Genomic DNA, 20,536 nt, shown 5'->3' with positions numbered 1-20,536 from the left:
TTAAAATGATTGACATTGACGTATAATTTGGAATATTCGTTCCGATTTACGCTGAATAAAAAAAAGTCTGCACAAAATGTTAGAAAAAGGTTCTAAAATAAAAATGCCAAATTGCATGCATGCTATGAAATCATTTATTTAACTAAGGACTAGATCAACAACTTTAAACTTTCGGCACTACAAATTGTGAGATTCACGAAGTTCCAGTTTATCTTCTCATGTTTTCCAAATTTTTAGGGTAGTAGGCTTCAATTGGTACATTGTACTCGTCGCCTGCGTATAGGATACATAAAATTATTTAAATAACATATTATAATCTAAATTGTACTCAATTACAATCAATAAAGTCTTACCTTCGTATGAGCCATAATTTCCTGTAGGTAGTTGATAAAACTTGGGGATGTCGTAGCGGTTTTCCTGAAAAATAACTTTCGTGTACTTTAACTTTATTCACTAATTGTAGGTAATTAATATATAAACATCTTAAAAGTTGCTTGCGAAAAATGCAGAAGCACGCACCCTGATCTAGGCCATTACCCAATGGTACTATCAAGAATTAAATGAGTACCCCGATTAAGTCCAAAGCCTTCCAGGGCTGTGCGAGAGTTCGAAAGCTGTATACATGCCGCAGCCGTGGTGCACAAAGGACTCGAGAACGTGGTGGGTTTTAGTCAGTAAGGGTCTGACCAAAGAGGAAAGTAATGGTCTGACACTCCCTTACGCTGCGCCCGCAGCGGGAGGGGTCACTATTTGATGATTTCCCTCCAAAAAAGACCTTGATGGTAACTTATTGCAACTAAATAGGGGTCGCACACAGATTTAGGACTTCAGCAAATAGGAGAACAGTGTTTAATCTATACTAATATTATAAAGCTGAAGAGTTTGTTTGTTTGTTTGTTTGTTTGAACGCGCTAATCTCAGGAACTACCGGTCTGATTTGAAAATTTCTTTCAGTGTTAGATAGCCCATTTATCGAGGAAGGCTATAGGCTACTTTTTATCCCGGTACGGGAAGTAGTTCCCACGGGATGCGGATGAAACCGCTGGCAGAAGCTAGTGTTACCTACTATAATCTTACCGAGTCATAGTTCCTCCTGCCCATCCGCGGTATATTCTTATTCGTTTTAATAACATAGCCCATGCTTCCCTGATCGAATGGAGTTGCTTCATTGCTTCTTCCAACTCTTGGTACATTATTAGGCTTTATAAACGAACTTTCCGCTCCACTGAAAAAGTGGATAAGGCAGTAAGCCAATAACACCGTTGCCAATTTCGCGTTCATTTTAAAAAAGTGAGTACAAAATGGTGGGAGTTCCGTACAGAAACGAAAGTTGAATAATGTTGAATTGTATTTTTGTTGTGTATTTATACTCAATAGATTCGATCAGTCCCGTATTTTTTAAAGATCTGATTAAAACCAATTGATGTTTTCAGAATATTAAACAGATGCTAGATTTTATCTGCGTGTTTCATGATGCGGGTTGAATGATTGTTATCTTTGGTAGGTAACAAGGATCAAAAGAGTAGGTACTATATAGGTATTTTATTCTCAACCGACATCCGACATCAAAAAGTAGGAAGTTCTTAATTCCGATGTCTTTAAAAAAAAAATTTGAAATAAACGTTTTTATCATTTTCTGTCATTCAATAATGAATCATTTTGTCTGCAAATGATTTACGATTGCAAAATGATTGTACAGCAAACTACCATATAGATAGACCAAAATTACCAAAATAGCAGACCAATCGCACACCAATCAAATGTCAATCGAATATGATTGGTCTTTTATTAGTAGCAGAATGCCCGATATGGTTAAAACTGCTATTGCGATCATATTGCGATTCGATTTCTATTCGATTTTGACATTATTAACTTAGGAGAATCGGACCTCAGGCTAAAAGTATGCCAAAGGAGCATGGAGCGTAGCCTACTCAACATACGGCTTAGTGACCGGATACGCAACACCATTATCCGGTCCAAGACGGGCATAGTCGATGTGGGCAATAAAGGTCATGGCACATTATAGCGGCACCGCAACAGCACGGCTGCAGCACGGCGTCGCACAGTAGATCGACGCCATACAAGCGTTGGGACATAGGATATTTAAATATCCAAATGTCAATTTTTGAAAAACGAGTTATGCCATCGTATTTGTCTTCTTATTAGCTGTTAAAAATGTTACTAGCATTTTCTGATTGGACTCTTACATCGAGAGCTATAGCGCAAAATGTGATTTAAATGTATGGGAAGTGACTTAAAAACTGATGTATCTCGAGATTCCCTTCGCCTTTCGACTTGATTTTTTTATATGGTAATAAGACATATATTTGGCACATTTTCTTCAAACAAACATGGTGCGATAAATGTGCCCGTTTTAAGATACAAGTATAGACCGATTTTTGCAATATCATCTACATATTTATTTATAAGTTTCACATATTTTATCTCTGAATCTCACTTCAGTGGTGACTCACTGATATGGTCAGGCCATAACTCATTGGTGCACCGATAATATAATCTCTGGAAATAATTATATACTACTAATGAGGTAATTTGTTAATTTTTGGTAATTTGTTATTACCTAAATTTTAATGAGGTGATTAGCTATTTTTTTGGAAAATTAGCTAATTACTTATAAAAGACCTTTTTATTGTTTACAATAAGAACTCGAATCGATTTTTAACATACCTACCCTCATAAGTGCCAATTTTGGAAACCATATAAATAGGCGCATGGTTGACTGAAATTAAATTAAATAAAAGCAGTCGTTTTTTATGAAAAACAAAAAAATATTTTATTGTCACGCTTAGTTACTAAAAAAATAATAAATTACAAATAATAAAATATGTAAAAACATCAAAATATACCTACAATTCTATTACTAAGATATTTTTTGAAGTACTTAACTACAATTTACTAATAACTAATTTCATAATGATAAAGTAAGGACAAAATTTTAAATTGGTTGACACTAATATTTAGACATGATAAAAACAGTAAAAACAAATATTCAATATAACAAACAAAACGAAGAACAGCATCATAAAGCATCATAAAAATCAATAGTCTAAAAGAAAGTGTTAGTCACAGAAAATATCATCATCAGATTCTATTTCAGATTCTTCAGAATCGCTATCAGATATTAAATTCATAACGTCACAAAATTCTACTTGATTTTCTTCTGTGACTATCATTTCATAAACTTCTTTAAACATATTTCTCTTTACGTTACGATCCAATTTTGGTCGTATGGTTGTCAAAAAAGGATCTGAAGTGAGAAGCAGGTTATGAAGTACATCTTCATTACAATTAATACTACTACTTTTTCTCGAGTGAGACTCTCTAAATTTACGAAAATCTTTGTTTCTCGCTTCAGATGCTTCTTCTGACAAAAAACCGATTGGCACTATAGACAAATGCTCAATTATATGAGCTCCATGAATAAGCAACTTATGAATACTCACAGGCATATAATACCATGGATAAAGATTGGTAAACATTTTTGCAGTATCTATACAGAATTCATTAAATTTGTTTACAATAATTTTTTCACCAGAAGAAATACATTGTAGGATCACACCAAGTCTTTGCACTAAAGCAACGTCTAGTCCAGTTATATCAGCAGTTTTGGCTGGATCTTGAAAGAACCTTCTAGCTGAGTTTCCGTTGTTTGTCGTCCCACTGCCTTGTTTTACAACGTCTAATAATAAACCAGTCTATTTACAGTTAAATCTAACAGAGCTTGAAGTTTAATCTTAACAGAAGTTTCTGTTATTGTTACAGCACTGTTGTCAGGGTAGCACTTTTTCTTCTCTTCTTGAAGTTTATAATAACTAGGGTATTTACAAATTCCTTCCTTTTCACTGAAATCTCTTAGTGTTATGTATCGAAACTTTGATAGTCTTAAAGTGACATATAATGCCAAAGCTTTTTGGGATGATATTTCTTTCATTTCTCCAAATTGAATAAACTGCTTTACTTTAGAGACTTGCTCTGGATTTTCTAAAAGGTACTGCAGGATTTCAGCCACATCTTTTTTTCCAGATGATTTGAGGCTCGTTTGAGCAGAGAAGACGATTTCTTCCGTGCTATAGGAGCTGCAACTCGATTCTGTGCGTCTTCTTTTTTGTTTGTTCGATAATTCTTCAAAAGGTTTGCGGCTTTCTATCGAAGTAGATGTAGATGCGTCGGAAACCCGACATTCCGGATTCATCACAACATTTGTGAAAGAATCGGATGTTGTCGCTGTTGGTTCTTCAGATGCCTCGTCTATTTCTTCTTCGGGTATAATAACATTCTCTTTCCAATTTTCTGGCCATTTGATATCTGCTTGCAACCAGGAGGAATACTTCCGCATAAATGCTTCTTGATTTCTTGAAGATTTCATCCATTTAGCATAGATCCGATAACAAAATCTACGACACCATTCTTTAAGTTCTTTTTCAACTGCGTCTCTTAACTGAAAATCACTATTGGTTTTCAGAGACGTAAATAATTGATTATAGTCCCGAATATCACCACCTTCACGTAGAGAAATGTAAAGGTCGAGGTAAGTACCGAAACCGTGAAAAGACATAATGACAACACTCGGATGAGGATGAAATTACAACTAATGCTCTTCAAGTAATGCACCTATTTATATGGTTTCCAAAATTGGCACTAATGAGGGTAGGTATGTTAAAAATCGATTCGAGTTCTTATTGTAAACAATAAAAAGGTCTTTTATAAGTAATTAGCTAATTTTCCAAAAAAATAGCTAATCACCTCATTAAAATTTAGGTAATAACAAATTACCAAAAATTAACAAATTATCTCATTATATAATTATTTCCAGAGATTATATTATCGGTGCACCAATGAGTTATGGCCTGACCATATCAGTGAGTCACCACTGAAGTGAGATTCAGAGATAAAATATGTGAAACTTATAAATAAATATGTAGATGATATTGCAAAAATCGGTCTATACTTGTATCTTAAAACGGGCACATTTATCGCACCATGTTTGTTTGAAGAAAATGTGCCAAATATATGTCTTATTACCATATAAAAAAATCAAGTCGAAAGGCGAAGGGAATCTCGAGATACATCAGTTTTTAAGTCACTTCCCATACATTTAAATCACATTTTGCGCTATAGCTCTCGATGTAAGAGTCCAATCAGAAAATGCTAGTAACATTTTTAACAGCTAATAAGAAGACAAATACGATGGCATAACTCGTTTTTCAAAAATTGACATTTGGATATTTAAATATCCTATGTCCCAACGCTTGTATGGCGTCGATCTACTGTGCGTCGCCTCGAATTAAGACTACGGCTAGCTGCCAGCGCGCTAACTACGCGTTGTCCGCAAGGTGTAAGCTTGCTGTCATCGCAAACTCAATATTATTTTAAGACAGTTATGATTGAACACGACGTAATGACGTTGTTTCGCTGCCGACTCGGAGTCGGCGCGTAATGAGCATGCCGTCGGCGCGCTGTACGCATGAGGTCCGCTCGCTTGCAGCACGCGGGCTGCGAGCCGAGTTGTGTGGAAGCGGCAAGCGCGCTGACTACTCGCCGTTGGCTTTTTCATATTGAAATTACGAAATATATTATAATATACACGATTTAATGCTCTAAATTGAATGACAACTTAAATGCTGGTGTGGAGCCGTGCTGTTGCGGTGCCGCTATACTGTGCCATGACCCTAAGTCTGCAAAGTTGAAGTGGGACTGGGCGGGTCACGTCTACAGAATGCACCCGGATAAGTGGGCCAACAACACCACAAAATGGATCCCTGATGATGGGCGACCAAGAGGAAGACCAAGAAAACGCTGGAGAGAGGACCTAGACAACTTCCACAAGGACTGGTCACAAATGGCGACCGACAGGGACAGATGGAAGGCTATGGGGGAGGCCTTTGCCCAGCAGTGGGACAACATGGGCTAAAAAAAAGTAGCTATTCAAATAGCACCTATTAATAGTTGAAAGAATAAAACAACATATCAACTTAGTAAATCAATATAAACTTTATTGTTCTTATCAGAATTAACAGTTGTAAATATTCGAGACTACGGTCTATTTCGCGCCAATGCTGCAGGTATGAAAACTTGGTATTTCGGCGTTTTCCCGCCCTTTTCGACGATCGCTCGGACCAGGGAGAATGGATCCAGCTTCTTTTTGACTACAAGGAATCTGTAAAAAGAATTTAACATACATAAGTCTCTACTAATATAATAAAGAGAAAACTTTTTTGTATGTTTGTTTGTAGGTACCTAAAAGCTCTGAAACTACTGAACCGATTAGAAAAAAAACACTGTTAGGAAGCTGAACTAACCTATGGGCTACCTTTAATCGTATACGGACAGTAGTTATTAAAAAAACTGGCCAAGTGCGAGTCGGAACCTCCCACACGAAGGGTTCCATACAATTATTTAGAAAATGAGCAAAAAAATTACGTTTGTAGTACGGGAGGCCCCCAAAATATTTATTGTTTTCTAGTTTTCAGTATTTGTTGTTATAGCGGCAACAGAAATACATCATCTGTGAAAATTTCAACTCTCTAACTGTCACGGTTCATGAGATACAGCCTGGTGACTGACTGACGGACGTACGGAAAGACGGACGGACGGATGGACAGATGAGCGAAAACAATAGGGTCCCATTGTACCCTTTGGGTACGGAACCCTAAAAAAGACGCGGTTGAAATCGAAGAAAACAGCCAATTTGTAAATCAAGGTCAAAAATAACAAAACCTTACCTATCCTCACCCTCCCCATAACTCCTGGAAGCCAGCCCCATCTTCTGCGCGCATTGATGCAGGATAGCTCGCTCAGGCTTCGTGAAGTCGTTCGTAAACACAAGGTCAAGGTCGAAAGTGTCGGACGCTATGTACCGCTGCATCATGGTTTGGGATGCGCGACGGAGCATTCGTATGTCTTGGGCACTGCCTAGACCTGCACGATTCACCTAGGTAGACAAAGAATAGGTATTTTTTATTAAACGGTTTTATTTAGCTCACCCCGTTTGTTTTATTATTTATTCATTCTTGGGTCAAATTTAGAAATTGAAATTTCAGTGCCTTCCTGTTGTCAGATTGATCTGAAATTTGGTACACACCTTTAATTCCGATGACAATACAATATAGTAATATCAATAACATTGTAAATCCAAGATGGCCGCCGGTACAAAATGGCGGATTACATATTTTTCCACAACCCCCTCAATATGGGTATCAAATGAAAGGCTACTCAAGTAGAATACTGTCAGCAACCCCAACGGGGCCCAACAGGGCCTAGGCCTGCCTGGGCTGCGGGATTGTCCTAAAGAGTTACCGTGGTCGTGGTACATAAAAGGCCTACAACGAAAAAGAACGGTTTTTAGTCAGTAAGAGTCTGGCACTCCCTCACCGCTGCTGACCCATGTATAGAATGAAGAATATTCGGTAGGCATTTTCATTAAATACTAAAAATCAGTGCACATAAGATATAAAACCGTTTAACTTAAAAGTTTTTTTATTTAAGATATGATTAATTTTAGTTTTTGCATGCCAAAAGGTAGAATGTACCCGGGACTTACCCATTCTTGTATCATTCTATAACTTATGTATGTACCTATATTCGATGCAAATAAAAGTATTCTATTCTATTCAGTCTGAATAATAAGCACGGGGTGCGGGTGAATCCGCGGGAGAAATATAGTAAATATATAAATGTTGTTTATTTTGTGATTAGAGTTTATATAACTGACGGGTATTTTATTCTAACCTTAAATTGTCTATGACATATTATTATAATATTCATAGAGTCCCCCGAACACTCGCATTTTGGCGCGCTACTTTCTTAAGACATTTCCGCTCACCATTTTGTTGTTCATGATATGAACAGTTTACAAAGTATTTTTTTTTATTTAAATATGTATTCGTGTATAGCTACGTGACTAGTCCATAGATAGGTATATTGATTGATAAGCTTGAGTATTTGTCGGATATACTTTACTTTATATACTTATTTATTTATTTAAATAATACATTACACATGTTGACATGTTGTCATAGTGACAAACTTTTATTTTTTGATACTAATAAGTTTATTAGTGATTTTACTTTGATTAAGGGAGCTGTATCTGTTCCTGGTAGTTGTAGACATACTATTGCTATGTTGATAGCATATAATATTGACAATATTATATCTAATATAATGAAATGTAGGTTAGGGGACGAGGGTATGCTGTATAGTTATACTAACAGCACACTGATAGATTGTTGTATGATGACGTCATGTACGAAGGGGGGTCCACAAATACTATCTACCACCACTACCACCACCACCACCAATATGTTAGAACATTCTAATCATATTGAACACGCCGGTGGCATAGATTCTTCTATGCAAGTTATATCATTTGTGGAGAACACTCCTGATATAAATAATTTAAACTAATTATTAAGACAACAGAAGATATTCCAGTATTTAATAATTTTAAAGATAGAAGCAAGTTATCTTCTGGCGACTTAGTTAATTACAAAAATCACAGGAATGAGCAACATATTTTAAAACTTTTTAATCAAAATATTCAGAGTTGCTCTTCTAAACTTCTTGAAATAGAATTAGTATTAGAACAAACCAAGTTTGATGTAATTTGTATTACAGAACATTGGCTGAAAGATTATCAAGTAGAATCTATAAAGGACAATGCTATTCTTTGTATGGAAGTTGGGCTCAAGAGTTGCCCACAGTAACTGCATAGTATATTATGTTCCATAGGCTTATAATAGGTCCCAGACCGAAATATTTCGAAATCTAACCCAGGAGTGCTGAGAAAAACTGGTTTGACTCTTATTCAATACTACGAAAAATATGCTTACGAACTCTTAACTATTCCACTTTTATTACCTTAATTGAAATGCATTATAATATTAATCGACAAATACGAGGTATTGAAAGAGATTTTTTTTTACCGACTTCAAAAAATGGAGGAGTTTCTCAGTTCGTTTGTATTCTTTTTACGTAAGTACGTGCATAACTCCGTCGTTTACCAACCGATTTAAACAATCATTTTATTGTTTAAAAGGATTTAATTTCCAAATAGTTCCAGGGTCCAGGGTCTGGTGATAGAAACCTTAAAACATTATGGAACTCTCGGAAATTGTAAGCACATATCGAATAAAAACTTGTCAATCGGGTATATGTCTCCGACACCACAAAACTGTGGAGGTTAAGACCTGACCTGACGATGGAGATGACAGTGAGACGAGGGAACTCCTCAACGGTATCTATTTACTACCTCGTGTTTGAGCTTATTTTATTCGTCTTGATAAGATTTTTCCATTGCCATTAAGGATATTAATTGCATGACGCTACTCGAACTTAGGACTGATTGTGGTAGATAGAGACTGAAAAGCAAGAGAAACAACAATTACCTTTAAACGTCTATTTCTGTTTTTTTTTTTATCCTGTTAACAGTGAAACCACTATCTATCTGAATGTTATTTCAAGAAAAGAGGTTGTTAGGTTTGTGGCTGCTTAAAATGGCTTGCTAATAATGGCTGGCTAACATTAGAACTGGTTTTTCTCGGGACCTCTGCGACCGATTTCAAAAATATTTGGATTCCGTCTTAAGAGTGAAGTAAAAAACCTATTCTAACCATTCCCACTACTGGGCAAATGGCTTGGGCTTCATAAAGTGACTATTCAAGTTTAACATTTGAACCGGTTTTTCTCGGGACCTCTGGGACCGATTTCCAAAATATTTGGATTTCGTGTTAACAGTGCAGCAAAGAACCTATTTCGACCACTTTCACTACTGGGCAAATGGCTCAGGCTTTGTTAAGTGACTATCTATGGAGAACATTTGAACCGGTTTTTCTCGGGACCTCTGGGACAGACTTCAAAAATATTTGGATTTCGTGTTCAGAGTGCACTATGGAACCTATTTTAACAATTTCCACTACTGGGCAAATGGCTTGGGCTTTATTAATTGACTGTTCAAGTTTGACATTTGAACCGGTTTTTCTCGGGACCTCTGGGACCGATTTCAAAAATATTTGGATTCCGTCTTAAGAGTGAAGTAAAGAACCTATTCTAACCATTCCCACTACTGGGCAAATGGCTTGGACTTTATAAAGTGACTGATCAAGTTTAACATTTGAACCGGTTTTTCTCGGGACCTCTGGGACCGATTTCAAAAATATTTGGATTTCGTGTTCAGAGTGCACTATGGAACCAGCTGAAACTACTCCCACTGCTGGGCAAACTTTGAGCCCACACCCTGGCATTGTCCTTTGAGAATTATTGTGTAGCTAGTTATTTTAGCCGGAAATCCATGATACATGGTGGCTCCCTAATATTAGTCAAAAATCATATTAAACATAAAGTAAGAAAAGATATAGTTGATATGTCAGTGGAACATAATATTGAATTGTCCTGTGTTGAGCTAGATAAGCATGTGATAGTGTGTGTCTACAGACCACCGCAACACCAGAATCTTTGTGTATTTGACTCTGTCATGGAAGATGTCTTGAAAAAAGTCAGTAGCAGTAGTAAGTCAGTCATCATATGTGGTGATTTCAATATTAATATTTTAGAAAATAATATTATAAGTTCGAGTTTTTTAAATCTTTTCAAATCATTTAATTTGCATAACGTTTTTGAAGAACCTACTAGGGTAACACCAACTACTGCTACTTGTATAGACAATATTTTTTGCAGCTGTGAGTACCTGCATAAGTCCATAGTGAATTACTTGCCATCTGATCACAGTGGACAAGTGATCACTTTCCACACTTACTCTCCACCAGAGAAAACAAAAATAAATTTTAGAGAATATACTTCAAAAAAAATCGATAAACTAAATCAGACTCTAGCTGATAAACTGTGTGTACATAGCTTCAATCTTAAAAATCCAAGTGATATTTATGCCGATTTTTTCTCTGTATTAAACGACCAATTCAACTTAGCTTTTCCAGTCAAAACTAAAATTATTAAATCTAAGTTCTTATTTAGTGACTGGGCAACCCCGGGTATTCGTAAAAGTAGAGAAAAGCTGTTTGAACTTTATGGTTTAAAGCCTTATAACGCCGATCCAAGTTTCCGTGACCACGTCTCAAAATATTCAAAAATATTTAAAACCGTTTGTAAACAGGCAAAATCTATTCATATTAGAAATAAAATAAAATATGCTGATGATAAAATAAAAACTACTTGGACAGTAATTAACAACGAAACAGGGAGACGAAAAGTTCGAAAAACTGATTTAAGTCTAGAAACTGATAATGGTACCATCAGCAGTAACCTTGAAGTAGCTCAAGAGTTTGAAGCATTCTTTACTAAAATACCTTTCGAGACGACAAAAGCACTAAATTCTTCCACCACCGTGTCTATCGATCTACTCAAAAAACATGTTAAACCATGCTCTTTACTATTTAAATTTCAACATACCAGCCCCGAGGCTATTATTAAAGCCTTTAAAGATCTTAAAATAAAATCAACAGAAGATCTGTGGGGTATGTCTGTCAAGGTATGTAGGTCAATTATTGAAACAATTGCACCTTATTTAACTTACATATTTAATGTTAGCGTAGACCAAGGCGTGTTTCCTGACTTAATGAAACACAGCAAAGTAGTTCCTTTATTCAAATCGGGAAATAGTAAGGAATCGAATAACTATAGACCCGTTTCTGTCTTACCGGTTCTCAGCAAGGTATTTGAAAAGTTGATGCTTGAACAGATGTTGCGCCATTTCAATAAAAACTCCATCTTTCACAAAGAACAATACGATTTCACTAAAGGTCGCTGTACAACCGATGCTGGTGTAACTTTGATCAAGCACATCTTTAAGGCTTGGGAGGAAGCTGAAGACTCTATTGGAATCTTCTGCGATCTCTCAAAAGCGTTTGACTGTGTAAATCACGAAACGCTTTTGCGAAAGCTAGAGCATTACGGAATAAGAGATACTTCTCTCCAGCTGTTAAAATCATATCTAAATGGTCGGCAACTTAAAGTTCAAGTAAACGGCGTAAATTCACGAGGTTCAGTGATGGCAATGGGCGTACCACAAGGTTCTATATTAGGTCCGTTCCTCTTTTTAGTTTACATAAATGATTTGCCCTACTTATTTGATAATCAACCTAAAATGGTGTTGTTTGCCGATGACACTTCTCTTATTTTTAATATTGATCGACGTAGACGTACCTTAGACGACGTAAACAATTCCATTCTCCAGGTTCAAAATTGGTTCAACGCAAATAACTTGGCTCTTAATGAAAAAAAAACAAAATGCATTCGATTTTCATTGCCAAATGTAAAAAGTAGTGAATGTGACATTATACTTATAGTTCGGCCATTCAGAGAATGCGTTCCTGACACGTCGCGATTGAACTGACGACGTAACTTTGCAATGGCGTTGCAGTTACGATAAAAATATTTTTGCTGGTTGTTTACCGTTTTAACAATTGAGGAGCATTAAAACAACATTATTATATCAATAATCAATGAATGTTATAATTTTGTGCCAAACTGAGTGTCAAATAACTTGGTAAACAATATTTTTCTAAATCTATACTGCGCTATTACAAGGTTATGTCAGCGGTTTATATTTTGTAGTGCTGTGCTAAAAATAACAGGCAAATATCGTAATCTGTTCTTATACAGTTATAATATAAAATAATACGTTTTGATTTTCTTTTTAAGAATTGGAAAATAATGGACTATAAGACTTAATTATAACGTTTATGAAATATAAAAATAAAACTATGACCAAACCGCATTTTTATACTTAGATTAAAAATGGTAACCCCAAATGGCGTTATGGGCCGCCATTTTGTGACGCTAAAACAGTCGTCCGTTGTCGTTTCGTGCGCATAGACCACGTTTTTCAAGTGTTTTCGATCTGTTTTTATTTGATTACCCGGCTTTTGTTAGACCGAGATATCAGGATTGATTCTGTTATTGATAATAATATAATTATACATGTAGGCGAAGATGATGATGAAGACACCACCTCCTCAAGCAAATCGGAGTCTGATTAATATTCTGTTCGCACATTCAATTCAATGTACTTGTAACAAAGAATAAATAAAACAATTTTATTATATGAATATTACCTTTTTTTGGTTTCCACTTAAATAACTAAAATATAAAACAAATGATTCCGCCAATTTAAAACGAAAATAATCTTAAAATAATGCGGCGGTTCATTTTGAAGGAACGGTAACGAACTCAGTGTTATGTTGTGCCCATCACTAGTCGTGACTAACTGATAGGTGTCAGGAACGCATTCTCTGAACGGCCGAAGTATAATAGTGAAAAACTAGAATTTATAAATCAAACAGTTTTCCTGGGAATCACTCTTGACAAAAAACTACAGTGGGGACCCCACATTACATCTCTTGCGGGTCGTCTTAGCTCGGCCGCCTATGCTATCAGAAAGATGAGGCAGCTAGCGGACGTAGAAACAGCTAGACTGGTATATTTTAGTTACTTCCACAGCATCATGTCGTACGGCATTCTGCTGTGGGGACGAGCTGCTGACATTGAATGCATATTTATCTTGCAAAAGCGAGCTGTCAGAGCTATGTACAACTTACGTAGTCGTGAATCTCTTAGGGAACTGTTTAAAAAAATTAATATCATGACCGTACCTTGCCAATTTATTTATGAAAATATCATGTATGTTAGGAAAAACTTACATTTGTTTGAAAAAATATGTGATAGACATAATTATAACACTAGAAATAAAAATAAGATAGCTATCCCGCAGTTTAGATTATTTAAAGTACATACATCTTTCATGGGATATTGTGTCAAATGTTATAATAAAATACCAGACAACATTCTGGAACTAAATGACATGCGGTTTAAAACTCATATAAAAGCCACACTTTGTAAGCAAGCATATTATAAATTAGAAGATTACATTCAAGATAAAAATGCTTGGAAACATGCTGGTCCTGCTCCATAGGACATACTGACAATATCTAATTAATTAACAAATTAAAATTACACCAGCAAATAAAATTGTATTCATCTTTTGATTATTTGTTTGTAACTTTGTACCAAAATATAAACCAATTTGTAAATGTGAACACCATGTAGCATTTTAATTGTCACTTTATCCTCATTTGTCTTTGCGATTCTACATGATCTTCGCATGCTTTTACTGTATGTATCAATACATACAAATTGTAATACTATATTATTTTTAAAAAGAGTAACCATGGAGTTTCTTGCCCGTTCTTCTCCATAGGAAGCTACTTTTGGAATGGGCAACTAGAATCAAACTTAGTTATAATTTTGACGTTCATAAGTGCTTGTAAAGGCCTAAATGAAATAAATGATTTGACTTTGACTTTATTTAAAATACTTCTTGCACACATAGTACAATGGCGGACTTAACGCCTTAGGCGTTCTCTACCAGTCTACCTTATCGATTACTTTTTTATCGATCCGATATTTCCAGATAATTGCGTATTGTATTGAGTTTTTAATTCGGGGTCTATTGTTGTATTGTTCCGGTCTCACCGGATGCCAACCACCACCGGATTCAGTTACCTAGGCAACCCAATACCCCTAGGTAAGACTAAGTAAAAGTATAGATGACTCACCATTTGTAAGTTCGGCTTGATAGGTTCAGATATGCCTTGCGCGTCGACTCCCAACCCTCCGCCTTGCCAACCCATTAATTTCATCATTCTGAAATAAACAAATAAAAAATACATTATTCTCGTAAAAAGGTCATTCAGTTTAAAACATTATTCAGAATATTCTGTGGGTACTTAAAATCATATCATCATCATCTGTTTAAATAAAAAGTCCTATCAACATTGTTTATCTTTAGTTAAGTGCCGATTCAACTGAAGTTGTATACATAAAAGGCATCGAATTATTTGTTGAAGTAGCCGTTTTCCCGTGGTTTAACTCGAGTCCCGTGGGAACTACTGCCCGTACCGGGATAAAGTATAGCCTACGTAACTCGCAGGTAATGTAGCTTTATAATGGTGAAAGAATTTTTAAATCAGTTCAGTAGTTACGAAGCCAAACAAACAAAAAAATAAATTCCTTTATTATATAATATTTATTGCGATTAATCGAAATATCTCGACCAGACCACGGGACTACAGAGACCTGCATTTTTGGGAGGCGAACGTGGAGCCGAAGCCAACACGCTGAAGCCCTTTGAGACAACTTTAATGAAATGGTGACACCATACCGATAATTTATTGAATGTACTTTTAGGAACTTACTTAGTAGCCACACTGTTCTCGACGGGAGTTCCAAAGACATCGTCCTTCTTCTTGCCGGAGACATCGCTCACACTTATCCGTGTGTCGCCTTGTGCTATGAATTGCTCCTTTATTAGTACGCTCACTACTTCGCCTCGTAGTGCCTGAAATATAAGCATTTGAATCTAAGTCTTAAAATTTTTAAATCTAAAAATTAAAATGTCGATTTAGTTACGTTACTTGTAACTCAAGAATGGCTGAACAGTTTAAGCTGGAATTTAGAAGGAAGGTAGCTTAGATCCGGGTAGAAGGATAGTGTTTGTCATTCTCCGGCTACGGAAAGCAGTTATTTCCTGAAGCTAGTTTAAAATAAAACACTACTTTACAAGATTTTTTACCCAGAGATGAAACTGATATGTTTCGGTAGAGTTATAGGTCCTTACTTAGAAAGTGAAGTGAAAAACATATAGGACGTATTTTTTTTTTAATATTTAATGAGTTTTACAAGGAGCGACTGTATATCTGACCTTATCAACCCAGATACAAGGGCAACCCTACCCGCCTAGGTAGGACTGGTTGTCAGTCGGGCAATAGGCATGATGACAAATTTTTAAATTCCTTTGTATGATGTAGGTATACGTCTATTTTATATGAAAAATTATTAATTTTAAGAAAATGCGAAGTTTTTTTATCAAATAATTGCATTTTTCTCTGTCCACTTTGAATCCGGCACGAAAACGCTTGTCAGTGTCATGTCGTCACTTGTGACGTCACGACTGAAATTACAAGACGCAAGTAAACAACGCTCGTGCAATAATAATTTTTTGTGTTATTAAATATGAATTCGAAAGGGCATAGGTGTTGTGGGGTCCCCCAGTGTAAGAACACATCCAAAACAACTCCTGATAAGTTATTTGTGTACGTTCCTCACAATAAAAAAATACGAAACAAGTGGCTTAAACTTGCAAGGCGAGATTCAAAAGCAATATTGCCCAGGGTACAACTTTATTTTTGTGAAGATCACTTTGATGTAAGTTATTACATAGTTCTCTAGATTCTAGCATAGTTTATAATGTAAATAACTATTTCGAGGTTAGGTTTCATCTCTCATTGTTTTTTAATTAAACTAGTATACTCACATGGAAGTTTTAACATTTCTAAATTCAGCTGAACAAAAATCTTTATTTGATGCCAAAAACTTTCCCAGCATTATGATATCAATTCTAGGCAAATTAGCGCTGTTTGCCTTGATAAACCCGGGCTCCATAACTCGTGTTATAAACAATTAATTAATTAAAAACAAAGATCGCAGTGGAAGTTCACAATAACGAAATGTGACGTTCGCGCGCTTTCGCGCGATTTGTTTTGAGAGATGACGTCACGAGCTCTGATTGGTGTTCAAGATATCATGGCGGATTGCCTTATTTCGTAATTTTATTTTATAAAAATACATATTAATAACATTATTAATAAAGAAAACAATGCGCGTTTTATATTCCAAGCTTCAAGTTTAATTTAATAAATATATTATTTTAATGATTTTTGATTACTGTCATCATGCCTATTCTGACTACCCGTAACAACTGCAAAGATGTTCAAAAGATAAACAGTCATAATTATCATTCTATACATATCATACATACCTCCCATGCCAAGTTTTCCGCCGCATTCTTAGCCTCAACTTTAGTTTCACCCTCAGCTTGGGCGAGCAACCTATCATTAATACGGAGAGAGTAGCATTTGTTTTCAAAACCATTGGTCAGACTTAAACCACATACTTGACAGCTCGCTACAACAAAAATAATTATGTAAAGGTAAATAGGCATGGTAAATGAAAAAAAAAAAAAAGAATTAATTCGTCTTTTAAATAAGCCTAAAATAATGGACACGTATAATTTCTTTTCGTTTTCGTGTGTGTGTGTGAAAGTAGATATGGTAAGAAAGAATGTTACTTGTGAGATGACGGCAGATATGGAAGGAGAAAACATGCTGCGCCGACCACAAAGAGGATTGGGCTAAGGGCAGGAGAATGATGATGATTTTTTCTTTTCTCTCGCAAACATATAACAACGGAGATATAACATGATTGAAATTTGCGTTACGTGACTTTTAGGAACTAATTTTACATAAAGGTAGGGCTGCCATCCGTCCGGGTTTCCCCGGATTTGTCCTCGTTTGGAGGCCGTCCGGGGGCCGTCCGGGCGGGGTTTCAAGAAGTGTCCGGGGAAAACCCGGACACTTTTCATGTAAGGAAGCACCTCATTGGATTTAAGTAGGTATGTGTTAATAGTAAATGGATCACAAATTAGGTATTATTTTGTTTAAAAAAATCGTACTCCTTCGGGGAAAAAATGCGATTTACGCCAAATGTCCGGGTTTTTTTAATGTTTGTCCGGGTTTGGTGAAATTCGAGATGGCAGCCCTACATAAAGGTGACGTCACGAGCCACCTCTCGCAATCTTTGTTGGCCATCTTAGTAAATCCTTACTAATATCATAAATGTGAAAGTAACTCTGTCTGTTACGCTTTCACGTCTAAACCACTGAACCGATTTTAATAAAATTTGGTACAGAGTTAGAGTTGACCTTGAGAAAGAAAATAGGATAGCTTTTATCCCAAACTTTTGAAGAGTTCCCTTGGAAACGCGATATAAGCGAACTCGACTGACCTTGAGAAAGGAGATAGGAATAGGATAGTTATTATCCCAAACTTTTAAAGAGTTATAACCGAAGCCGCGGGCGGAAGCTAGTATTTTTATGTTTTGTTTAAATATAAATACTTAGTGTTCTCCATGGTGTTAAGTATCATTGTGTAAGTTATTTTCAATGGGTGGCTTTGTTCTCGTTTAACTTTATCAGCATGATCCAATGACACACTAAACCTTTGTATGTATGCCACACAGTACTGTAATTTTGCTGAGGTCTAAAAATGTACACACATTGTTTTTTTATCTGGCATATTTCTCAGTAACATTAACCATTATCAGTTCTGGCAACATTATAGCACAGAATAAACAGTTCTGAGCCTACAAACTAAACCTACATGTGAGTGACATTGTTACTATTTTAATACATTGGCTTCACATCTGTTTAATTACTATTTACTAGCTTCCGCCCGCTGCTTTGCCCGTTTATATCATTATGCCCAAGTTCGGTTATATCGCGTTTCCAAGAAAACTCTTCAAAAGTCCGGGATAAAAACTATCCTATGTCCTTTCTCAAGGTCAACTCGATCTCTGAACCAAATTTTATTAAAATCTGTTCAGTGGTTTAAACGTGAAAGCGTAACAAACAGACAGAGTTACTTTCAAATTTATAATATTAGTAGGGATTTCAAACTATGCTTACATTATCACAGATATCATATTTTCTAAGAAAAGAATGAGCACGCTGTACAGATAAAAAATTTGTTACAGCCTTTTTATCGTCCCACTGCTGGGCACAGGCCTCCTCTCACATGGAGAAGGATTGAAAGAAAGAAAGAAAGAAAATACATTTAATTACGTAATTGAGGACGCATACATAAGTACCTACATAAACAATCAATATAATAAATAAAACAAAAAAGGGCTAAAATAGAAAGAAAACAAACATGAGGGGGTAGTATGCGTCACAACCACGCAATACGGCCCTCGCTCAGCATGATGCTGCGACCCCGTGCGAGACAAAGTCCCAGCGCTGATTTTCAGCGACAGCCGAAACTAACGTTATGGCGTCCAACGGGTGATTATGCGAATATGTGTTGATATGTTGATTGGGCATTAATTAGATAAAAAATATTAATAAAAAAGTACTTACTTTGTATATTCCACAATTTCTTAGCCCACGGCCGTATTAACAACACCAAACGTCCAAACGGGGACTGGAACATATATTCCCTGAAAAGTCGGACATCCAAACACTTTATACTTGACATTTCTTCTAAATAACCATCGGCATCCATCAAGTCTGTTGATCTCGTTTCCGTGGCAACTGAAACTTTGTTAGTTGTGTTTCTATTTTCTTCCATATCAACGTCTTCGTTGTTTTTTTGAGTTTCTTCATCGGAAACATTGTTTTTATGATCGGGTTCTGCAGGAGCTTGTCCTTGGGGTACGAAAGCTATTCGGGCAGATTTTGGAGTGCCCTCAACCACTTCTCCGGCTACACGTTTGATGCCTCTTGCTCTATCCTCGGCAGCTGTTGATGCAGACACAAACGTCCTTTGGAGTTTTGTTTTCTTTTGCTCTTTATATTTACGTCCAACCTGAAATTATATGTTTTTTATATTAATCGCTGTTTTTAAATGGTATCACTCGCGTCCAGTAGGAACTATTACGCATACTGGGATTCAATATAGCCTTTACTACTCAGGAAGGGTGTAACTTTCCAACCGTGAAGGAATTTCTCAAATTGGTTTAGTAGCTTTGGTCAATTTGTTTACAAACAAACGAAAAAAATGTTTCCTCTCTGTTATAACATAGGATTACTAGAAGCTGGTAATGTAATGTATGTGTTCAAATTTAAGCTCGAATGGCCGCTTCTTAAAGCGGTTTAATGGAACTGCCTCAATATCCTTACATAGTGTTTTATTGTACAAAACTATGACTTAAACTATACTTCAAAACATAAGTATGGATCACTATATAGTATGTATCAATGATAATAATTGAAAAAAAACCTGAAGTTTAAATGACTTAAGTCGTTAGTATAATTATAGGTTATGTTTACCTCAAAAGATAGTTGAGCGATTTGTTCCATGACTTGGGGAGGGTATCTACACCCCATAAACTCGATATTAGTATAAACTCGAGCCAAACAAACCAATCTTTCTTCGGGGAAATTGTTTTTCCACTTTTCCATGAACGCTTTTCGTAGCTGCCAGTGCTCTTCACATTCATGCTCGTCCCTATATTTGTCTACATCCCAGTTTACATCGAAGTGTGCTTTGTTATTTACCGTACAATTGCCGCGATTTCTCTTATTATTTTTCGACATTTTATAAAAACAAACAAACAGAAATCATAACATTTACAATTTTCAGATTCGCGATCGCGATTCGCGTTGTGCTGCCAATTAAAATTTAGAATTTCTACTGAATAGTTGGATGGGTGTTTCGCGTTATGAATTCGGTTTTATGACACCATATTCCAAAATTCCAAAATGTTCTATTTATTTAATTCTGTCTATTCAAGTTAACGAAATTCAATCATGCAGTAATTCGCAGCTAAAGACTATTTCTCTCTATTTATTTGTACTTTTATTTTATCGCGGTTAGCAGCTCTTTGAGTATTGACTAGACTAGACTACACTACACTTGACTAGACTACACTACACCGCACATCAACTTTGTTC

The 20,536-nt window shown here is 36.0% G+C and overlaps 2 protein-coding genes across 2 annotated transcripts; both read right to left on the bottom strand.

The window, feature by feature from the left end:
- Positions 1-111: 111 nt before the first annotated feature.
- Positions 112-1,324, bottom strand: LOC124643462. The gene is made up of 3 exons (XM_047182452.1): positions 1,078-1,324; positions 354-417; positions 112-273 (listed from the first exon to the last, which is right to left on the bottom strand). The coding sequence occupies exons 1-3, from the start codon at positions 1,279-1,281 to the stop codon at positions 209-211; spliced, it is 333 nt and encodes a 110-aa protein (XP_047038408.1). The 5' UTR covers positions 1,282-1,324; the 3' UTR covers positions 112-208.
- Positions 1,325-5,988: 4,664 nt separating this feature from the next.
- LOC124643373 lies at positions 5,989-20,280 on the bottom strand. Its single transcript, XM_047182346.1, has 7 exons — positions 19,913-20,280; positions 19,001-19,448; positions 16,847-16,992; positions 15,225-15,367; positions 14,586-14,673; positions 6,744-6,952; positions 5,989-6,178 (listed from the first exon to the last, which is right to left on the bottom strand). The coding sequence occupies exons 1-7, from the start codon at positions 20,177-20,179 to the stop codon at positions 6,055-6,057; spliced, it is 1,425 nt and encodes a 474-aa protein (XP_047038302.1). The 5' UTR covers positions 20,180-20,280; the 3' UTR covers positions 5,989-6,054.
- Between the last annotated feature and the right edge of the window lie 256 nt (positions 20,281-20,536).

This window comes from Helicoverpa zea, chromosome 27 (assembly GCF_022581195.2).
Source record: "Helicoverpa zea isolate HzStark_Cry1AcR chromosome 27, ilHelZeax1.1, whole genome shotgun sequence".
NCBI lineage: Eukaryota > Metazoa > Arthropoda > Insecta > Lepidoptera > Noctuidae > Helicoverpa > Helicoverpa zea.
This window is presented reverse-complemented; position numbering and strand designations above follow the sequence as displayed.

Bases quoted from the DNA above. Each gene is read 5' to 3' on its own strand.
- LOC124643462 (XM_047182452.1), bottom strand. From the start codon at position 1,281: ATGAACGCGAAATTGGCAACGGTGTTATTGGCTTACTGCCTTATCCAC. The intron at 418-1,077 runs GTAAGATTATAG...GTTATTTTTCAG, and splicing joins GCAGGAGGAACTATGACTCG to GAAAACCGCTACGACATCCC. The intron at 274-353 runs GTAAGACTTTAT...TCCTATACGCAG, and splicing joins AAATTATGGCTCATACGAAG to GCGACGAGTACAATGTACCA.
- LOC124643373 (XM_047182346.1), bottom strand. From the start codon at position 20,179: ATGTCGAAAAATAATAAGAGAAATCGCGGCAATTGTACGGTAAATAAC. The intron at 16,993-19,000 runs GTAAGTACTTTT...TTTTTGTTGTAG, and splicing joins GAAATTGTGGAATATACAAA to CGAGCTGTCAAGTATGTGGT. The intron at 15,368-16,846 runs GTATGTATGATA...CTTATATTTCAG, and splicing joins CGGAAAACTTGGCATGGGAG to GCACTACGAGGCGAAGTAGT.